Source organism: Coturnix japonica, chromosome 13 (genome assembly GCF_054131305.1).
Source record: "Coturnix japonica strain WE chromosome 13, WE-NBRP24, whole genome shotgun sequence".
NCBI lineage: Eukaryota > Metazoa > Chordata > Aves > Galliformes > Phasianidae > Coturnix > Coturnix japonica.
This window is the reverse complement of record NC_140675.1, coordinates 13803099-13824260: the sequence shown is the minus strand read 5'-3', so window position 1 is coordinate 13824260 and position 21162 is coordinate 13803099. Positions and strand designations below refer to the sequence as shown.

General features: G+C 53.9%; 4 protein-coding genes across 5 annotated transcripts; 2 read left to right on the top strand and 2 right to left on the bottom strand.

The window, feature by feature from the left end:
- Positions 1 to 336: 336 nt before the first annotated feature.
- NDUFB10 (NADH:ubiquinone oxidoreductase subunit B10) lies at positions 337 to 2365 on the bottom strand. The gene is made up of 4 exons (XM_015876938.2): positions 2154 to 2365; positions 1838 to 1976; positions 874 to 1013; positions 337 to 542 (listed from the first exon to the last, which is right to left on the bottom strand). Exons 1-4 carry the CDS (start codon positions 2299 to 2301, stop codon positions 442 to 444), a joined length of 528 nt encoding a protein of 175 aa, XP_015732424.2. The 5' UTR covers positions 2302 to 2365; the 3' UTR covers positions 337 to 441.
- Positions 2366 to 2456: 91 nt separating this feature from the next.
- RPL3L (ribosomal protein L3 like) lies at positions 2457 to 9333 on the top strand. The gene is made up of 10 exons (XM_015876935.3): positions 2457 to 2693; positions 3285 to 3477; positions 4088 to 4256; positions 5109 to 5244; positions 5911 to 6097; positions 6625 to 6785; positions 7034 to 7135; positions 7425 to 7520; positions 8011 to 8130; positions 9219 to 9333. Exons 1-10 carry the CDS (start codon positions 2691 to 2693, stop codon positions 9270 to 9272), a joined length of 1221 nt encoding a protein of 406 aa, XP_015732421.2. The 5' UTR covers positions 2457 to 2690; the 3' UTR covers positions 9273 to 9333.
- Positions 9334 to 9779: 446 nt separating this feature from the next.
- On the bottom strand, positions 9780 to 16943 carry LOC107320748 (testis-expressed protein 2-like). Of its 2 annotated transcripts, XM_032447534.2 has the most exons (13): positions 16805 to 16943; positions 14998 to 15113; positions 13522 to 14378; positions 13247 to 13447; positions 12872 to 13175; positions 12386 to 12603; positions 12051 to 12197; positions 11839 to 11938; positions 11553 to 11685; positions 11307 to 11444; positions 10968 to 11180; positions 10514 to 10634; positions 9780 to 10412 (listed from the first exon to the last, which is right to left on the bottom strand). In XM_032447534.2, exons 3-13 carry the CDS (start codon positions 14365 to 14367, stop codon positions 10287 to 10289), a joined length of 2547 nt encoding a protein of 848 aa, XP_032303425.2. In that variant the 5' UTR covers positions 14368 to 14378; positions 14998 to 15113; positions 16805 to 16943; the 3' UTR covers positions 9780 to 10286. The 2 variants fall into 2 exon arrangements, with proteins under 2 accessions (XP_032303425.2, XP_085370140.1); XM_085514014.1 differs by lacking the exons at positions 9780 to 10412; positions 10514 to 10634; positions 10968 to 11180 and having other exon boundaries at positions 11294 to 11415.
- Positions 16944 to 17594: 651 nt separating this feature from the next.
- On the top strand, positions 17595 to 19907 carry MSRB1 (methionine sulfoxide reductase B1). Its single transcript, XM_015876939.2, has 4 exons — positions 17595 to 17686; positions 17930 to 18072; positions 18191 to 18305; positions 18825 to 19907. Exons 1-4 carry the CDS (start codon positions 17632 to 17634, stop codon positions 18854 to 18856), a joined length of 345 nt encoding a protein of 114 aa, XP_015732425.2. The 5' UTR covers positions 17595 to 17631; the 3' UTR covers positions 18857 to 19907.
- The last annotated feature ends 1255 nt before the right edge of the window (positions 19908 to 21162 follow it).

Sequence of the window (21162 nt, the reverse complement as noted above, 5' to 3'; positions counted from 1 at the left end):
GGGTGGAATAGAATGTTTTACACTAACCCTTGTTAATCAGGTATTAAATCCTGAGCGGGGTTTGTAACTAAAAAGAGGGGAATATAATGTGCCTTTATACTCCTTTCACAGCACATTTACTCTGAGGGTGCTCCCTAATGATTTGTGGTAGTGGAGAAATCCAGCAGGGACACCCCCACGGTTCCACAGCTCATATATATGGGTGCCTGGAGCTGACTTTGTTCAGAGGGTGGTAGCAGCCAACTGGAATGCAGAGCTGGAAAAGGAAGAATTCTAAGTTTCTTTTACATACCTCTGCAAAGAATGAGTCTGTGCTCATGGATGGTACGGCAGATGTTTGGGTTGGCAAGTTTATTATAGAACATCACAGTTCACAGGTGTAACACAAGGATTTGAGAGAAGCACCAATGAGGGAGGTGCTAATTAATTCCATAACCGGATCTACTGAGACGCGTTTTCTTTTGCCTTCATTTCTTCTATCATCCTGTGCTTCTGCTTCATCAGACACTTCCTGGCATTTCCATGGACACCAAGATCACCATCTAAAAGGAAAAGTAATCATGGGGAATGTCTGAAAAGTAACATTCAGCTGCTAGGAGGAACTAGATCTGAGGGTTGCACTTAGGGCAGTGCAAGCTGCAGTGCTGAGAGAAATGCACTCAGCTTTGGGTACTGCCAGAGCATCAGATGCCTTTGTACTGTGCTTATTGACATGTCATTGCCCAGGCTTAGTGGGTACAGCACATCTGAGCCCTGAGCCCAGATCTGCAGCGTTTGCCAAGATGGAATTTTAGCACAAAGATGAGATCTTTGAGCTCTTCTTTCCCCGTGTGCTGTCACAGCTATAGTAGATGTGAAGGCTGCTGTACTCACATCTCTCCTGATAGGCTTTGGTGACCTGTGCAAGCAGCTCCGCCTCCTTAGCGCAGTTCTGAAACTGGTTTGGTCCTTCCCTGTGCTTGCACGCACCGAGCCTTTCCCGGATTATCTCCACGATCTGCTGATCCACCAACCTGTGTGGGAGACGGGAATCAACAGAATCACAGAATTGTAGGGGTTGGAAGGGACCTCTGGAGATGATCGAGTCCAACCCCCTGCCAAAGCAGGCTCCCTACACCACATCACACAGCTCGGCGTCCAGGCGGGTCTTAAATATCTCCAGAGAAGGAGACTCCACCACCTCCCTGTGCAGCCTGTTCCAGTGCTCCGTCACCCTCACTGTAAAGAAGTTCTTGCACACATTCATGCAGAACTTCCTATGCTGTACTTTCATCCCATTAGCCCTAGTCCTGACCCCATGCACTACTGAAAAGAGACCAGCCTCACCACTATGGCTCCCACACCTCAGGTATTTATAAACCTGGATCAAGTCCCCTCTCAGCCTTCTTTTCTCAAGGCTAAACAGACCCAGTTCCCTAAGTCTCTCCTCATAGGGGAGATGCTCCAGACCCTTCACCATCTTAGTGGCCATTCGCTGGACTCTTTCCAAGAGATCCCTGTCTTTTTTGTACTGGGGAGCCCAGAACTGGACACAGTATTCCAGATGAGGGTAGGAATACAATTGCAGTGCATGGACTATGGAGGAGCAGAACCAAGGGGGTGATAACATATAGAAACACAGTGCTGCATGAAGCAGGCCGTGCAGGATGATATTAATGCCAGCAAAGCAGGCTTGAGGGGAGAGCAACCAGCGTTGTGTAAAGGGGTGTAGGGACAGTGGCTGAGGTAACCATTCAATGCCCTAAAATCCACATGATTTCAAGCCAACCCGACGACTCGCACAAGAATGGGAGCGCTGTGTGAGTGCCCTGTGGGTGCAGCCCCGTGCCAGCCGTACCTGTCCCTCCTCCACTGCGCTTCAGCCTCGTAGAAGCAGAGATAATCCCCCTCCTTGCACTCGCTCAGGTCGGGCACACGGCGGAACTTCTGGTGATAGTAATAGCTCTTGTTCTTGGCTTGTTGCCGCTCGATCCACTCTGTAACAGCAGAGTTGCACCAGGTCAGGCACCTCACAGCCGGGATGTGCTCAGCTCTATCCCACTGTGTGCCACCACCCCAGCACCTGAGCCCCCCAGTGTCCCCGTGTCAGTCCCGGTTCCTCCTTCCCGTCCCGTCCCGTCCCCACACGGGGTCGCGGCCCGCTGCGTCTGTACCTCGTACGAAGGTAACGGGCGCATCGATGATATAGTAGAAGGCAGTTTGGATGAAGGTGACCGGGTTGGGCACAGTCGAAGTGCTCTCCCGTACCGGAGTGCGGCTCGGCGGTGTTTTATACACCTCCAAGTCCGGTTCGTCCGGCATCGCGGCGGCGGAGCTCGGCGGAGGACGGGGACCAGGACAAGATGGCGGCGCCCCACACAACACCAAAGGGCGCAGCTCTGCGCATGCTCCCTTAAAGCGCGGTGCATGCTGGGAGTTGTAGTTGAATTGCCTGCGGCCTAACAAAAATGGCGGCCGGGGGAGGGCTGGCTTCGTGTTGGAGTTGAGGAGTGTAAGCCGTAAACTGAGACACCAGCAGTTGACCTTTCCCACATCCCAGCTGTTAGAGTAAAGCTTGGCAGCTTTGCTAAGCCTGAAATGAATATCGCACCCAATGAAACCAGTGGCTAAATTTGTGTCTTAAGTATTAAACAGGAGAGGCGCGTAGTGAATTGCCTCTTCCTGCCGCCGACTTGGGCTGAAGACGTCCCATGGTTGGTACAGCTCGGCCCTTGGCATTGCATGGACAGGGGCAGCCAGCAGGGCTGGGTTATATTGGTTATTATACATATATATACATTATATATATATATTATATGGACCTAATGTAACTCCACTTGGGTTGGAAAGAAGGCTTGGTGGAAGGAGAAGCCACGTCCTCCAACTCGTCTGCAAGGAGGGAGTTGTGGGTATAGATCTAACTCTAAAATGCTGTTGCTTTTTTCTCTGCCTGCCACAACCTGACCTTGGGATTGGGGGTTGTATGTTTAGCTCTAATAATATGGTTTCAAGGTACGTATTTAATCTGCACGTGTTCTTATTACTGATTCCTTTAGGCATCCTTTCTGGTTTCCATTTGTCCAGAAATGTGCTGAATTCTTTGGTGTGTGTGGTAGAACCTTAAACAAAAGCCTGTGCCGTGACAAGTTCTTTCTCTCATGTTGGAAATAAGAAAGAGCCCAGAATCCTTCCACTATTCACTGATATTAAAAGGGATCTTTTCCCTTGTACTCTGGGCTCAGTCCTTTCAGTATCTTCTGGGACCCAATGGTGAGTGTGATGCTTTTTGTTTCTCTTTTCCACAGTCCCATCGCAAATTCTCTGCTCCTCGTCATGGCCACTTGGGCTTCCTTCCTCACAAGAGAAGCCGTCGCCACCGAGGGAAGGTGAAGACGTGGCCTAAGGATGACCCCACCAAACCCATCCATCTGACAGCTTTCCTGGGCTACAAAGCTGGCATGACACATACCCTGCGGGAGGTGCACAGGCCTGGACTCAGTAAGGATTGGCTAAAGGAGGAGGTCTTATCCAGGAGGAAAGAGGGGGAACAGGCTTGTTGTTGGGAAAGGCTGCTCATGGAAATGGGTGGTGGAGCACATACCTTCTTGGCTATGTTCTGTAATGCTGTCCAGATATTTGATAGCCAAAGGCTATCACATGGCCTATGTGAGTTAAGCCTGGGGATTTCCTGGAAGTTGCCACACAAGTCTGTTGGTTGGTGGTTTGTTGGATCCTGCTGGCAGAAGCACCCTGACAAATGCTGGGCGCTGTGAAACATCCTGGTGGGGAATTTTATAATGTTACCCTGTGGGATGACTATGGGATTGGAGCCAAACTCCAGGGTATCCCAAATATTGCTCTTTCCAACATGCAGAAGTTGGGTTAAGGTGTGCTGGGCCATGGGATCTATCCTGTTTTGTGCCTGAAGGTCAAACCCTGTATGAGTGTCCAGCAGGACTTATGGATGAAGGAAGAGCTGGAAGATCTAGCAGTGAGAATAGTGTATGACCTTGCTTCCAGCACACTGCTTGCTTAGTGGGCCAGATGCATAGACTGCTAACGGCTCCCAGGCAAGAATCTGATTTCTTTTCCCTTTGCTATCTTGCAGGGACCTCCAAGAGGGAGGAGGTAGAGGCTGTGACCATCATTGAGACCCCACCAATGGTAGTGGTGGGAGTTGTGGGGTACATAGACACACCAAAGGGCTTGAGGAATTTCAAGACTGTTTTTGCTGAGCACATCAGTGATGAGTGCAGACGACGTTTCTATAAGAACTGGTACGTGCCTCCCTGGGTGGAGGTCCCTGGGGTCCCTCACAAGCTCTCTATGTTGCCTGGGTGTTGCAGACGGCTCAGCTACTAGCAGCTGGCTTTGGGGTGGAATGAAGTAGCTATTTAGTCATACACAGAGATACTGCAAGCAGCTTGATGCTGGGAATCAGCATATGCATATGTAAATTTATTTTAATAGCTGAACCGAGTTAGTGCTTTCTGCAGTATCATACCCAGTGCATGCTGCAGGTCCGTTTTAATTAGTGCAGGTTGGGCCTGTTTATTCCTCATTAAACTGAGGTGTTTGAGCTTAGGCACCAAGTGAACATGGGAGGAAAAATAGATTTTTCAGGGGGAATATTGATGCAGAATGTGACCCTTGGCCCTTGTAAACAGTAACAGCCCGAATCCCACACCAACAGAGAGGAAAATGGAAACATGAATTTCATAACCATGGGAATCGTGTCTCCTGCAGAAGTGCCTGTTGGCCGTCAGATCCACCCACCACATGCTTCCAATCCTTGTTGGAGGCTGTGTTCTCCTTTCTCCACTTCACTCTGATTTTGTGTTTGTATTTTGATGGCACTGAGCCAGTCAGTGGGAGACAACTGGATTCTTCATGCAGAAAGGTCTGAATTAGCAGTCCTTTTTGAAGCTCATTATTCGCTTTCTTCTTCCCACCTCAGAGCCCCCTCTCATGAGCCTGGCAGCCAGGAATGATTCAGGTACCCACAAGAACTTTATGCCTCCAGGAAGGTGCATGGACCTTCTGTCCCCCATGCTGTTTAGTCTGCAAGGTGCAGTGAAGAATCAACTCACTGTTGAGCTCTTGATAGATGTTTTATGTTTCTGTCGTAGGCACAAGAGCAAGAAGAAAGCTTTCACCAAGTACTGCAAAAAATGGCAGGATGAGGATGGCAAGAAGCAGCTGGAGAAAGACTTTGCAGCTATGAAAAAGTACTGCAAGGTCATTCGTGTCATCATGCACACACAGGTCAGGGTCTTCCTCAGCTTGAGAGGGTGGTTATGGCTGGGAGGTTGGCACAGGGTGTGTCATGATGGGGTCAGAGGAGACAGCCTGTGGAAGCAGATGAAAGGCTGTGGGGAAGAGCATGCAGACAGTGGGAGGTGTTGGCTGCCCTTTCCAGCCACCTCCTGACACCAATCCTGTCCATCTGAGCCGGGCTCAGCAGAGCTCCCTGCCTGGATATCAACACAGGGTGAGCCCTGTGTCAGCAAGAGACTTCGGGCCCCATGATCACCTCAAATTAGCAACTGGTGTCGAGTGTTGGGGAAAAAATAACCCACAGGCAGACACAGTTTTGCCAGATGCAGATTGCTGGATATACAGGGCCCATTTCTGTGCTGATCCCTGGGGTCAGCAACTGCACTGAAGCCTGTGGCAGAGCTAAGATGGTTTAACTTCACTTGTGGCTGGTGCAGATCATCAGCAAAAGTCACACTGTGGCAGGAGCGGGGAGGATGGAGGCTTTGCATGGGGAGGGACACTGGCTGTCATAGAAGGGGTTGACACTGTGGTAGGGAAGGGTGGTAGGGAGCTGGCTCTGCTCAGTCCCTGTTCCTCTCACTAGTGATGGGTGTTGCAGCCCTGTCTGCGTGTTCAGGCAACATTTTCCCCTAATGCACTGTCTTAACACAGATGAAGCTGCTTCCACTGAGGCAAAAGAAAGCCCACGTGATGGAGATTCAACTGAATGGTGGGACAGTGGCTGAGAAGGTTGACTGGGTCCGTGAGAGGTTGGAGAAGCAGATCTCTGTGCACAGCGTCTTCAGCCAGAACGAGATGATTGATGTCATTGGTGTGACCAAGGGGCATGGGATGAAAGGTACAGAGCGGGAGGACCCTTGCCAGGGGATTGGCTTTGTCTTTCTCACCTTATGCTGCCCATAAGGTAATGCTATGGGGGGAAGAGTGTGAGCCGTGCTGAGAACCCACCAATTTATTGTACAGAGAGTAGCAAAGAGCCTGTGTATCTCAACCACAGTGTGCATTTCCACTCTAGCAGAGTCTGGTTTCCTTTATGTCAGTGTTGTCTGCCATGCCCAGAGTCTTCCCAGAAGGCCCAGGAGTGTAAAGGCACTGCACTTCTAGTAAGCCCCACATGTGTGGAGATGTGGGTGTTTCTGTGCATGTGTGGATATGCTTAACAGGAACATATCGCAGTTTGATCAGATCCATGGGAAGTGTGAACAGTTCTGTGCTCTGGTCCCTCACTGCAGTGACAGCTCTTGGTCTCCTTCCAACACGGTGACTTTCTCCTCACATTGCATTCCCTCCAGCACTTAGACACCAGCCCTGAATCTCCCCTACCCCCCATTGTTCTGTTCAATGCCGGTCTGGTCATGCTTGCAGGGGTGACAAGCCGTTGGCACTCCAAGAAGCTCCCCAGGAAGACACACAAGGGCTTGCGCAAAGTTGCCTGCATTGGAGCCTGGCACCCAGCTCGGGTTGGCTACTCTGTTGCTCGGGCTGGCCAGAAGGGCTACCACCACCGCACAGAGCTCAACAAGAAGGTACGGCCCAGCACTGCACCTCCCTTCCATGACATCACCTTCGTTCTTTGCAGTTCCCCTGCAGTTTCTTTTATGTTACCCTAGAGATGCGCAGGGCTCTCATTCTGCATGTCTCTTCAGGTGCTTGTTGCCTGCTCTAAGGGTGCACCACAGGGCACATCTCAGTGATAATCATGTTTGTTGTCCCTGTGACATCTATCAGTGCGAGGACCCTGAAGTCACCATTGCCATTTCCTTCCTTTTCTCAGATTTTCCGCATTGGCCATGGGATCCACGTGGAAGATGGCAAAGTGGTGAAGAACAATGCCTCAACAAACTACGATGTCACAGAGAAGACCATTACACCTCTGGTAAGGAGTAACAGGGCTGAAACTGGCCCTGGCTGCAGGAGTCTGAGTCAGAGAAGTAATTCTTTGGCAGGACACAACTGCATAGGAAATGATTTGAATTCCACTGAAGGAAATACAGTCATTGTGGCTGAAATACTCTGGTGACACTGGGTGGCTGTTCTGAAGGGTTTGCAGCTTAGATAGCTTGAAGGATTGTTGGTCCTTCCTCTACTGGAAAATGTCACCAGCTTGTCGCGTTCCCATCCGATACTCCTGTCTGTCTGCCAACCCTTTTTGTCTCTTTCTCCAGGGTGGCTTCCCTCACTATGGGGAGGTCAACAATGACTTCCTCATGCTGAAGGGCTGCGTTGTGGGCCCAAAGAAGCGTGTGCTCACTCTGCGGAAGGTGAGAGTGCAGCTGGTGCTGGGGAGGGACTGACTGTAGCTCTCCACTAACAGATGCACCACATGCAGAATGATAAAGCCCGTGAGTGCTGGGTAGTGAGACCGGTTGGGCTCTCAGTGCTGTGTGCAGAGAGTGTGTGGCACATGAGCATGGTGCTCAGTGAGACCATTTGCAGAGTGGTTGGCTATGGCAGTATGCAGCTGAATGTAGATGTACCTTTGGGGGTGTGGCTGGGGGAGCTGCAAGTGGAAACCTTGGCCGTAAACAGATGGTGAGGAAATGAAATGCAAAGAGCAGGCTTGTTTCAGAGCTGCTCTGCAAGCAAAGGTATCACCTGCCATCTGAGCACCAGAGTATTGCTCTGCAAAAGCAGATTTGCATGGAGCTAATAGTCTAATGGATGCACTGAGGACACGTGAGCACACATCAGAGCAGACATCCAGATTTTCTGTAAAGATAAGCCTGACGCACTGTGACTCTTCTCTTTCAGTCCCTTCTGGTGCACACAAGCCGCCGAGCTCATGAAGCCATTGAGCTCAAATTCATTGATACCACATCCAAGTTTGGCCACGGCTGCTTCCAGACAGCTCAGGAGAAGCGTGCATTCATGGTGAGTTACACCCTGCACCAGCCCCAGCTGCTGGGCCGTGCTCACAGCTGGGACTAAAGCAACTGACTGACTCCAGCCAAGCATCTGCTTCTAGACATAATAACAGCCAATTGAGTGATTGGGACCGTCTTGCATAAAAGACAAACATGAATTCAATTCACACAGCAGATATTATGCTAAGGAAGAACATGATGATAGCGTGAGTGATCCAAGACAATGCAACTAGCAAATAATATACCATATGGCCAACCAGTTTCCATTCACCATGGGATGTTTTAAACAAGCAGTTAACTTGGCAAACACTGTATTGGACATATGGTCCCTTTCACTCGCAATTGTGCACTTCTTTGATTTGTTTGGAGTGATTTAAAACTTTAATGTTCTTAAGAGGAAAAGGTTGGGTCAAATTCAGCCACAAATTTGTGATTTTTCTGTCAGGAAGCTTTCAGAAAGGCCAAGCAGTATATTTTTCTTAAATCCAAGGCAAAATAAATCCAAAACAAACGTAGCTTCTTGAATACTTTTGCAACCTACACCAGGCTGGTGCCCATGTCTGAATATAAAATTGAGGAAGTGTTTAGTGAGCTAGGCCTGCAGCTAGCAGGAAAAAAAGAAACAACTGCTTCATACCAGGCAGACATAAACTGTGTCTGGATGTGGTCTGTCAGCTAGAAATCCTGCATGAAGCTCGCTAAGCCTCCTTAGCCTCGGGCAGGGGGGTTGGTTATGCAGAGTCTTAGCAAAAGTCTTTTAGAGGTTAAGCCATTTTCCTTTAGCTCAGCATCAGGAGCTTGTACTGCAGTGAGAATATTTGTGTTCTGCTCTTGCTGTCACTGTAAGTCCTGTCTAGCTGTGACATGGAGCTCAGAGACGGGGGATGGTGTTACCTGGTTGTGAGTTGTTTATTTGCCATTTTCTACTGTGGGGTGAGAGGTTCCCCCATGAATAACATGGCAAAACTTTACATTTGACTAGGGCTACCAGACGGGAAACAGAGGCCAGCAGCCTCCACACAGCTCATATAGAGCCTTGAAAACCATGTTTGTGTGCTGCTAACACTTAGACCTCTCCTCACTGCTCTCTTGTAGGGTCCTCAGAAAAAACACCTGGTGAAAGTGAAGCCAGGTGCACAAGAGCTGTAAGGGATGAGATACACAAGGCTTCCTAATTGGACAAACTTCAATAAAGGGTCTTCAAGCTGTGCCTGCTGCCTGTCTTCCCTCTGGAGGAGTGTCTTGCCCATGTACAGTGTGCTTACTATGGGCAGTAGTGTGTCCTCAAGGCACCTCAGCCACTGGGGATGGTACAAGTAGCACCTGGAACAGGTTCTTATGGAGAGGGGGCTATCTGGGAAGCCAAGTGTCTACTCTGTCCCTCAGGATCCTCCCTTTCCATGGCCCAATGAATTTTTTCATTGCATGTATTCACTTAAACCACGGTGAAGGAATCGCCTTCCTCTCTTCCAGAGCAGAGCAGGTGCCAGCAGGGAGTAGAAGGCCCAGCCTCACTGACAGTCTGTCCCTTTGCCATCTACGAGCTCTTCTTGTTGAGCTGGAAGCACAAGCTATGGAATTCTCTCTGCACAAGACCCCTGGGCCCATCTGGCTCCCTCAGCAGCCCTAGGATCTCACATACAATAACACAGCTGATAGGTAAGACTGGCCAGTGATGGATTTATTTGGATTTTGGATTAGTTTCTCACCCATTTTCCTTGCAGCCCAGCTGCTAGTGGGGGAGTGTGGTGCATCTTGGAGTTGGGATGCCTTGGATCCAAGGTGATTGTGACTCATTGAGTGCAGAACCCATCTGGGTGTCCTGCACCCTCTTTGGGAATCAGACAGTGGAAAGTCCAGCCCTCTGCTGCTCTGGAGTTGTCCACTTGGTTAGGAGGAATCCTGAGATGCTGGTGGGAGGTGCATGAAGTTCTTGGTTGTTCAGCAAACCCTTTCCCCTGGGTCTGCTTTGTCTCTGAAATTTTTCTTGCAATATTTGAAGAGCAGGCTCATCTACAAAGTGCAGGATGCTGAGGATGAGATGAACTGAGATGCTCGGGTCCCATAGCATAGTACTGGATGTCACCACGGGCCACTGTGCTGTGCCCCATTGAGGTCCCTGAGCCATTTGCAGTGTCTCTACCCTGCCCACGGGGCTGCACTTCAGAGCTTCTTCTCTCCCCTGGCTGGTACGTCCCTGGGCAGCTCCCCAGTGAGTGGCTGAGAATTCAGGCCAGAACGCATGATTGGAATGATGAGATCATCCATGTTTGGCATCACCAAAATTTTCTGTGAAGAGGAATCCAGAATAACAAGAAATTGATTTTGAGTACCACAGCTGGCAGGGTTTGCTCAGCCCTTTAGTGAACCCAGCCCTTGAGGTCAGGCACCTGAAATTCATGCTTCAGCTTCTTCTCAATCCACTCAGTGACATGTACGAATGTTACCTCCCTCTCACCCAGCTTTGGGCACACCTTCAACTCCAGCTGGGGTGGGACACGGAAGCTGTACCTGTGAGGGAAGAGGATGGAGGCAGAAAGCATCATGTCCCATACATGTGGCACAGCCCACATGACCAGGTTGCCAGAGGCCACACTGCTGGATTCTGGGGACCTGTGTCCCAGGAGGAGGTGGCCAGGCTGTGGTAGGAGCTATGCATCCCAGTATTGCAGCTTGGCCTGGGTGGAGACCAGGATGGTCTGAGGGTCCCTTTGGGAGAGCAGCCCTGGCTAACTGGGACCCGAGATGAACCCACACCCCAGCCCTGGTTTCTTGGACAAGCCATGGGGAGATGGGGAGATGGCAGGAGGATGAACATGGCCCAGAAGGAAGGAGAGCTGGTACCAGACACGGTCAGTTGGCGGTGGTGGCACGTTCACAGTCAAGGTGCCTGCCAGCTCCTGCACCTCCACCATCAGCAGCAGTGGTGTGTTGGAAACTTCCTCAATCTTCTTTTTGATGAACTCATTTTCTGTGGCCTTCTGGAAGTACTTGGACTTGGCAATCTTATCCACGAAACGCAGGATCTTCCGGCCCGTGCTGTTGCTGCTGACATGGCTGAGACGAGGGGACCCGCATGATGAGACCTCTCAGAGATAAGAGTGCCTTCCCAGGGGTCACCATGAGGTGGTGGGGTGCCCGCCTGTACCCCGCAGCATCTCAATCCCAGGATTTCCCCCTCACCCTTCAGTGCTGGGTGGCAGGACTCGCTCCCCTGGGGCTCCAGCAGATTCTGCAGTGACAATGTCCTCCTCATCGGAGGAGCCGGCGCTGGATGACTCTGCGTCACTGTCTGCCAGCAGGATGAGCCGAGGTTTGGTCCTGTGAGCCCATGGCCGCATCAGTGCAATGCCATGGGAGCAGCACCCTCTCACCTCACTCAGGTAGAGAAGGATGTGGGTGAAACCCAGCCCTGTGTGGGCATCTTACCCTTCTCCGCTTGGCTCCACCTGGCCACTGTCCTCTGCAGAACTGTCTTTCCCCAGCTTGCAAAGGTTCATCTTTGTCTCAAGGGTCATCTGCAATGAGCCACTGTAGGTGACCTCCATATCCACCCAGAGACCTGCCAAGGAGAGAGGGAGTGAGGCCCCATCAGTGCTACAGTGGCTGCTTGTGTGCCTGCTAAAGCCTCTCTGCTTGGGATCCAGGCTGGCACCTTGATAACAGCCACCATGGAGCCAGCCCTGGTGTTCCTGCTGCTCTGCAGGGTTCTTACCTCGGTCATTGATGGTGGGCTTGGAGGCGCTGAGGATGGAAGGGATGGATGTGCCCATGTCCAGCTCTGTCAGCTTCAGCTCATTCATGAAATATGGGAGCTATAGGAGGGAAACCACATGGGGATGGTCATTGCAGCCTGGCACCCATGAAGGAGATAGGACAGGGCTCCCATGGGTGCTGCAGTCTCCTGTGACCATTCCTGCTTCTCACCTTGATCTTGCTCAACTTTTTCTGGATCTTGCAGGATACCTGCTCAGCCCAGTATCGCTCCCGGAGGAAGTCCCAGAAGATGCGTCCTACCAGTGCATTCACCCAGGCCACGCAGCCCTCGCTGCACCCAGCTGTGTCCTCACTGAGCTGTGAGCAGGGAGAAGCCACAAGTGCTTGGAGTCAGTTAGGAGCCAGTGGGTTGGGGCCCTGTGCTGCAGCTCAGCTGCTCCAACTGCTGTTCCATGAGGGAGGAGATGAACACCAGGGCTGGGAGACAACAGTGCATGTGATTCATTGGCTCTCCTCAGTGCTTGCATCCAGCTCTCAGGTCTCACCTTGGTGGCTGCAGGGCTGCCCAGTGTGCTGTGAGGGGGGCTTTGCTCTGGGCTGCTCCCTGTCTCTGCTGGTACAAATTGGGCCATGTAGGTGCTGTAATCCAGAAAAATCTTCTGCTGAAAAATTCCAACCAGTTCCTTGGATCTGATGGCAGAGGGGATGTCCTCAGTGCTCCCACTAATGCTGCTGGCACTGCTCTGTGCAGCTGGTTCTTTGCCTGGGGACATGGGGACATGCACAGGTCTGGCTGCAGCAAGAGGTGATGTGTGCAGGATGACGTGCCGTGATGCACTTGCACTGATGTGCTGCATGGCTGCCATGCACACACACCTTATGCTGCAGAAAGGGAATCCTCCAGGCTGGAGGGCTCTGGGCAGGTGAGCCCCGTTCCTGCTCCTCTATCTCCCTCCCCATTCACTGGTGCCTACCCAGAGCCCATCCTCCTGGCACATGGCTCTGGACCCCTCCCAGAGGCCACATGTTACCTGGCTTAGCTTCACCACGGCTGCTGCTGGGGGTCCCATGGCAGGCTCGCAGGAGATGATGGTACCACTCCTCCTTCTCCCTTCCTGTCCTCCCAAAGAGGTACAGGCACCTTTCCCTACAGTCCCCTGGGACATCCTGGCCAGGTGCCTGTGGCTTCCTCGTCCCCTCATCCCCTGGAAGCTCTGTGCCATGCTCATTGCTGCTGCCGTGCTCTGTGTCTGTCTGCTCTGGAAAGAGGATGCAGATGGGGTACTTCTTGTTCCATAGTCGCTTTCGGGCCAAGCCAGGGGGACAGAGGGAGACCTGCAACACCAAGAGGAGCCATGAGGCACTGCAGGGTCCATGCAAGGGGACAATCCCTGCTCCCAGGGCACCTTGGCACCGCTCATATCGTAGCAGCGATGGCTGACGAAGGCGACATCGAGGATCTCCTCTGCGAAGGTGGCCTGACGCGGGATGTTGCTTTTGGGGTAGGACAGCTTGAGGGTGGCTCCATCCAGCGTGGCCAGCACTGAGTGTGTGAGTGACGGGTGGTACAGCTCGGGATCATAGCTGTGCAGCTGGTTCAGCCAGCCCTGCAGGGATAGAGCCGGCCAGCTGTGGGCTCTCCATACCCACCCCACAATGCCCACTGCTGCCCTTCTCCTACCTGCAGGCCGTGGGCTCCCCGTGGGGTGTGTGGGAGCAGCTCGTGGCGCAGACGTGGCAGCGGTGGCGGCTTAAGCAGGAGGAGCAGGACAGCGAGCAGGCCCAGCAGCACGCCGCAGGTGAGGCCCAGGCAGAGGCCTGCAGCATAGGGCGGCAGCGGCAGCACCAGGTAACCATAGGTGAGCAGTGCGACACAGGCCAAGGCCCGGCCTGGCACTGTGCCCCCTGGCAGGGCTGATGGCGGTGGCTGCTCCGGGGGCTCGGCCTTGTGCTGTGCCACCTCCACCACCTGGATGACATCCCCGTAGGAGCAGATCTCATAGCGGCAGTTCAGGGTGGGTTCCCAGGGGCTCCAGTCGCACGCCCGCTGCCCCCCATCCCCTCTGCCCCCTGATTCCCCTCGCCCCAAGCTGCCCTCTGCCTTTGCCCGGCCTGCAGGGCTGCTCTCCTCGGCCATCAGGCGGCTCAGACGGCTGAGGGGCTCCTGCACGGCCTCCGACAGCCGCCTCCTGGTGTCCTCCAGCCTGGCCTCCCGCAGCCGGAGCAGCGCGGCACGGCTCTCTGATGGGGACACGCTGGGGGAGGATGGGGCTGTGCGGGACTTGGATGGGCCCAGCCGTGGTTGGGGACCCCGTGGGACGTCAGCCAGGAGCATGGAGAGGGGCTTCGTGTCCCCCTCCATGGGGAATAGGGTCCCACTGCCCTCTCCACCACTGCCATTCTCCCTGGTGCTGGAGGGATGGGACTTTGTGCCACTGATGTCCCTGTGTCGAGGAGAGCCTGGGGATGGTACCAGGGTTGGAGAAGCCTCCGCCGCCACTGCAGCCTGGTCTGCCATTGCTCGCATCGCCGGCGGTGCTGCCAAGGGAAGAGGAGGGAGCAGCTCAGCTCAGTGCCACATTGAAGTGCAGCACATCGCTGCCCAAGAACCCAAGGCTGCCATGGCCTGGATGCCTCTGGGGACACAGAGCTGCCACTGCCAGCGGGTTCTTTGGGGTGCTTGACCTCCACCGCTGCCCCTCTGCTTGCAGCATCCCCACAACAGGAGCGGGGATGAGCCTGAGGCTGCCTCGTGCCTGGGATCTGCTTCGTTGAGATCTTCAAAGCACTTTCCTACCATGAATTAATTACAGGCTGCGTCGCAGCTGCCTTCAGCTCCGTTTATATAATCTCATGCTTCGTGGCTTTCACTTTGCTCCTCATTTACATGAGCCAACTGTTAACCCCAAATAATCATGATGTTCAGAGAGAGCACACTGCAGCTTCTGGAGCTAACAGCCCATGGGATCCAGTGCAAGATTCATCCCTGCTCTGCTGCCATACTCCAGCAGGACGTGCCCAGTCCCAAGAGTGCTCTCCTTGCATTTACTCAGTGAACCCAGCACCTGTGCTCTGGGGCAGGTGCCATTCAGCCTGTAGCACCAGCCTGGTGGTTCAGTGCCACCCACAGCCCTCCTCAGCCCTCAGCAATACCTACCAGAAATCCCCAGTGTTCGGAGGGAGCTGCCCGGCTGTTGCTCCCTATGCCTGGTCAGGGGCACTCCAGCTCTGCTGTGGTTACCGCCTCTCCAGAATTCTTGAGGTTATAGAAAGCTTAAAAAAGAAAATGGAAAAGAAAATGACTGTTTCCTGAGAGACCATTAGTACTGTGGAAGACTGAGATAATAATAGCTTGGGTTTATACGGGAGTTTTCATCTGGCAGGGACGTCAAGTACAGCGGGGGCTATACACACTGCAGTGCAGCCACCTCTGGGGTGCGAGGGAGGCTAGGACTGTATGGAACAGTGGGAATGGAACCACTGCAGTGGTGCTGCATGGGATGTCCTATTGAAGGAGCTTTGCTTGGGGCATGTGCCACTGGACCATGGCTACAAAGGTCAGAAAGCCTCTGAGCCAGACCCATCCTTCTAATTTCTGACCGTTTCTGCTTCAGATGCAAGGCTGTGAGCGAAACCTGGTGCAAACAACCACGAGCTGCAATCTGTGCCTGCCAGGTGCCTTTGAACATCTCCCCCCAAAATGCTCCCCTGACACACACAGCACTGAGCACTTTTGCTGTGCTTCACTGCTCAGCATTGGCTCACACCAACAAATGACACCCACACCCTCCCAGGCGGGCCACTACCAAAGTAATGTTTGCTTCTATTGTAAAATTGAGGAGAGTTAATTGTCAAATTAATTTCCAGCAGCCTTCTCCTGTTAATGAGAGCTGCCAATGGCTGCTCACTGGAACAGGGCTGGCACTGCTCATGGGGATATGGCAGAGCTCTGCCTCATCTCTGAGGCTTCTTTCAGCCAGCCAAACAAGTTGGAAATCCCTCTTCTAATTATCTTCACAATATACGGCTGCAGGAATCAAACTGTCCAGGCTATTAGAGCTGTAACTGGAGAGCTCCCCGCATTATCCCATGATTAAGGACTTTGATGGAAGTCACACTGCAGGCTAAGGACATAAATCTGACAAGTGCAGTCTGCTCCTCAGCAACAACGGACAGCTTTGAGCATAAGCATGGATTCCCCTCCTGACAAGCCTCCAGTTAGCACAAGATGGGCTGGACAGGTGATGCTGCTGAATCAGAGACTTTCTGGCTGTATGAGGCTGGAAACCTGTGCCCAGAGGTGCATGCAGTGTTTGGAGCACTCCCTGCCCCTCCCTCTCGTTTGCTGTCAGTGAATTACAAAGGAGGCACCTTCTAAAACACACAGCCACAAGGAGCGTCCTCAGCTCCCCCAGCCCTGCCCCGTGCCTGCCACAAACCATCAATCCCTGGGGCTCGAGTGGAGCGTGCTTGAGCCCGAGACACACGCCTGACCTAATTTGAAACGGCAGCATCCAGAGGGAGTGCTGGGGTCTGCACATGACGACCCCCCGGCTCTGCTCCTGACTGAGAGATGTGGCCGTGTCCGTTGTCATTAAGGATCAGAGCCCATAGAAGCACTTTGCTCCAGGCCTTGGGGCTCCTGCAGCAGTGGCTCCTTGGGACACTCACCTGCACTTGTCCCAAAGGCCCTGGCGTTTTCGCTCTTGCAGCAAGGAAGCGCAATCTCAGCGAGAGCCCATGGACTGAATCATTCAGTAATAACTCAGACACAGCCAGCAGCTCGTGGTGCCAGGTATATCAGAAGGAAAAGGAAGCGACGCACAGCTCATCGCCTCCCACAGCCTGCAGTTCACCTTCACAGCAGAGCTGTTCCCTTGCAGCACATCGGGCTGCTGCCACCTCCTTCCCCTGGAGCCCTGAGCTCAGCACATCGCACACAGCACCACTCTGCACTCCCATACCTGTCCCGGACGGCAGCGCTCGGTGCCGCCGGGATGGGTCGGTCCCGGTGCCGTGGAAGGACGAGCGATGCCGGTGCTGCCGTGGAGAACGGTGTCGGGGGAAAGGGCAGGTGTGGGGCAGTCCCGGTTCTGGAGGAGGAGGACAGGATCCTGAGCCGCTGCTGGTATCAAAGGGCTGATGTCGATGCTGGGCAGGGAAGGTCGGAGTCGGGGCCGGAGCCGGCGCTGGAGGTGAGCGGTCGGACCCGCTCCCAGTCTCGGGATGGGGTCTGGATAAGCAGTGGCCGGGCTGCGCTTTGCCCCTTCCAGCCGCCGGTACCGGAGCATCCGCAGGACCGCGCCGGGCCCCGCTCCGCCCCGCACCACCGAGCTCCGCCCCGGGGCCGGTCCAGCACGGCTCGTTCGGCTCAGTGCCCCGCGGGAGGGGACAGTGTGGGCCGGCAGTTCTGAGTCCGCCCTGAAGCCGGTCCCGGTGCTGCCGCGGGTTAATTACTGTCAGCAGCCAATCCTCCTTCGCATCCCTCCCTGATCCTGCAGGAGCTAATCCTCCTCCCCATCCCTGCCTGATCCTGAAGAAGCCGCCCGTGCCCGGCTGTAGCCCCGCCGTTAGGGGCTCAGGAGCCGCGTGTCGACCCCACGCGGCACACGGACACGCGTGGTGCCCCGGACGGGGCTCACAGCTCCCAGAAACCCAGACACCGGCGCGGGACCCCCCCGGGGCTGCGTCACGGCGCCACCTCGCGGCCTCGTGGCCGTGCCGGTACCGGGGGGCGGTGCTGGTACCGGGGGTGGTACCGGGGCGGGGCCGGGCGGCAGCGGACGGAGCCATGTCGTTCTGCTCGTTTTTCGGAGGGGAAGTGTTCAAGGACCACTTCGAGCCGGGTGAGCGGGGCCGGGTGCTGGTGCTGGTGCTGGTGCTGGTGCTGGTGGTGGGGGATCCCGTGTAGGAATGGCGGATTCTGGCCCCCACGGCCCCGCTCGCTGCCGGCTCTTTGGGGCTGGCGGTTGTCCGTGGTGGCTGAAGTCCAGCACACGTGTTAGTCCCGTGGTGGTTGACGTGGGCGCGGGGCGGCTGGGGACGAGCGGGGATCCCTGCGGCTCATCTCCTCGTGCCGTCCTCCCCAGGTGTGTATGTATGTGCCCGCTGTGGCTATGAGCTGTTCTCCAGCCGTGCCAAATACGAGCACTCATCCCCCTGGCCGGCCTTCACCGAGACCATCCACGAGGACAGCGTGGCCAAGCGCAAGGAGCGTCCGGGGGCCTTAAAGGTGATGACTATGAAACAGCCCCCCCCAAAGAAACCCCCAAATCCTCTTTTCTTAACATCACCTGTTCACTTGTTCACATCATCATGTTTTCACTTAAACCCTCGCTTTACATTGCCAGGTGTCCTGTGGCAAGTGCGGCAACGGGCTGGGCCATGAGTTCCTCAATGACGGCCCCAAGCGAGGGCAGTCCCGGTTCTGAATATTCAGCAGCTCGCTCAAATTCGTCCCTAAAGGTGAGGGATGGGGTTTGGTGGCTGCCTGGGGGCAGTCTCTGAAGCCTGGCCATGCTGTAAGGGGATGCACTGCTCCCAGTGCTAAACAAATCCCAAACATCTCAGCTTGGTCAGGCTCCATGGGGACCTTGCTCAGTTAAATGCAGGGTGATGGAGGTGGCTGCAGGTCCCTATCCTGCACAGCAGGACAGGAGGCTGCTGGAGGATGGGGCTTTTCCTTCCCAACAGCAGTCATGTGCAGGTGTGGGTATTGCCTCTGCTTTGTGCATAGGGAGGAAGTGCAGGGAGGACAGTGCTTCCTTCCTGTATGGTTACTGTGCTTCTTGCATAATAGTGTCATAAAAAATATAACAAGCAATTTCAGAGGCTGCATCTGTGTTCAGGGCAGCTCCCAGCTGTGCTGTACTGTTCTGTGTATTGGACTGCAATGCTGTGTGTGGCAAAGTAACTGCATTAAATGGGCTGGGGGCTCTGGAGCAAGGAATGCAGGCCCTGATTTCTTTCTTCCTCTTCTTTTAGGCAAATCAGACAAAGACCCACAGGAGAAATAAGCGAGCTGCTCTACATGGCCAATGCAAGGGGCTGTTCTCACAGCCAGGGTGTCTGGGGGCAGAGGCTGTGATGGGGCCCCTGGTTTCCCAGTCTGCTTCCCTGCTCCAGGTCACCTCAGTCCTGGGTGCTGGGAGGGAGCTGGGGTTGGGGAGAAGGGCTGCTGGGCTGCACATGCTGGCAGGGCTTGTTTGGCACAAGCTCTTTGTTTCACCTGCCCTCTCCCCCTCCCCAACCATCCCTCCTCCCAAGCATCCCTTCCTCTGCCCATGGCAAGCAGCACGTGCCAGGTCTGTCACCATCACGGCCAAGAAGGGTGGGCTGTGACCCATCACCACTGCCACCCAGAGCTGCTCTGCTGCCATCTCCTGCTGGATTAGCTGAGATCAGAATCCGGGTTAATCTCTGGTGCTATTCTGGGCTGGGATCATGGTATGAATTGTCCTCTGTAAATCCCCCTGGGATGTGAGGGCAGTGATGTTTTGTGATCCTGCTGGATGGCAGCCAGGTGTTTAGCCCTTTGCCCATCTTGCACATAGCAAAGGCTGTTCTGGATTCACTGTGACCTTGGGGTTTGGTTCCGGCCTCCCACCATTTGTGTCACTGTGTTGTAACCCCAGTGACGTTAACGGTTCCCCCTGCTGCAGGGAGGCCAGAACCAGCCCTCTGACTGCACCTCACACTACTCAGGCTTTACGAATCACATTTGCATTCCCTCCACACTCAAAAGGGCTCTGGCACTGATTCCTCCTTAATTCAGGGCCTGATTTGTGGCCTTCCCTCACCATCCTGCTTTGTTCATTGCCCAGAAACCAAATCCTCCTCTTTGACATCAGTGCAGAATGATTTTCCTTTGTCTGACCTTTAGGTCTGGCACTACATCTCTGCTCAATGCATGCTACGGTTCGGCTGCACTCAGGGCACTTTAGAGGCTTCTCTCTGCATTCATTTCATCTCCTCAAACCCCTCTGGCACCTAGAAGTGCACTGTGCCAGCTCCTCACTGCTAGCCAGGTACCTCCAAACACTGAAAATAAAGCACTGATTCACTGTATTGGAGAGATAGTTGTTTTTTCTTCTGAAAAGCATTTCTGCTGGCACCATGGTGCTGGGGGGGGGGGTTCACCCTGGGGCACTTCTCTGCAGGTTTTTGTGGTGGTTGAAGCACGGTGAGGCCCTGCAGGAGGCAGGAGCAGGGCCTGTTCAAGGCATTACTATATGGATCCATTCTGCCTTCCCAAAGTGCCAGCCAGTGACCTGCCAGCAGATTTCCTCTGTGTCTCTGGACCTCCAGACCTGAGATGTGAAGAGTAGATATGGAGCAGCAGAGCACCCAGCATTGGGGCTCTGCAACCTGAATGGTTTGGAGTTGGTGGGGGCTTTATTATCTTTACCCTGGCTTTTGCTGTCTGAAAAGGGAGATGCTGATGCTTTAGAGGCCTTTGGTCACCATTTCATTGTTCCTTAGATTCGTGTTTTAGCTCATCCACAGCTGAGTTTAGGTAACAACCTAAACAACACAGTGTGTTCTCGGTGAGCTTCCCAGCTCCTGGCTGGGGCTGGTTCTGCCAGGCTTTACATCCCCACGATGCTGCCTTTGTCCCCAGCTGTCCTGGGGTGAATTCAGCCTCTCCTGGCTCTGTTACTGACTGCTAATCAGCTTCCGGCTCATTGATCCCTTGATCTGCTGCTTCACCTCTGGCCTGGTGACCTCAATCAAGATCCAGAGGTTGGAGGGGAGATTGTCCACATCCTTAGCCCCATCTTCATCCCCAGCTCCGTCCCCATCCTGCTCCCCCCACCCCAAAAGTTGGATTTGGGCTATCAGAACTCTGCAGTGCCACAGGGAGCGGACAGCAGGGACACCCCGCAATGCTCCGGCGCCTCTTGCAGTGCTCGGCTGCAGACACAGGAGGGTGCCAGCGCCGTTCCCAGCCCCTTGTAAGGCTGCAGCCTCCCGCAGGTCCCCATCAGCTGTGCTCAGTTCTGCTTTAACGAGAAGCTTTTGCTTAGTTGGGCAAAAGAGGCCCCAGATTGGCGACGTGGCTTTAATACCATCAAGGGCTCCGAAGACAGAAATCGAATTACTTTAGCAGGCCTATGTAAACTTCCCCGGTTGTTTAAAAGATCATTAATTTCCTCCCCTGTAGCCTCCGGCTGACCTCCATTTTTAATTGTTTAATTATTTTTTTTCTTCCTATTTGCATGTCATGGGGCGGAGCTGCCTCTTTGACCCTCCTTGGCACAGCTCCGGCAGTGGAAAGGCGAATAGCCAGAGCCCGGTGAGCCCCAGATTAATTTTCTTAATA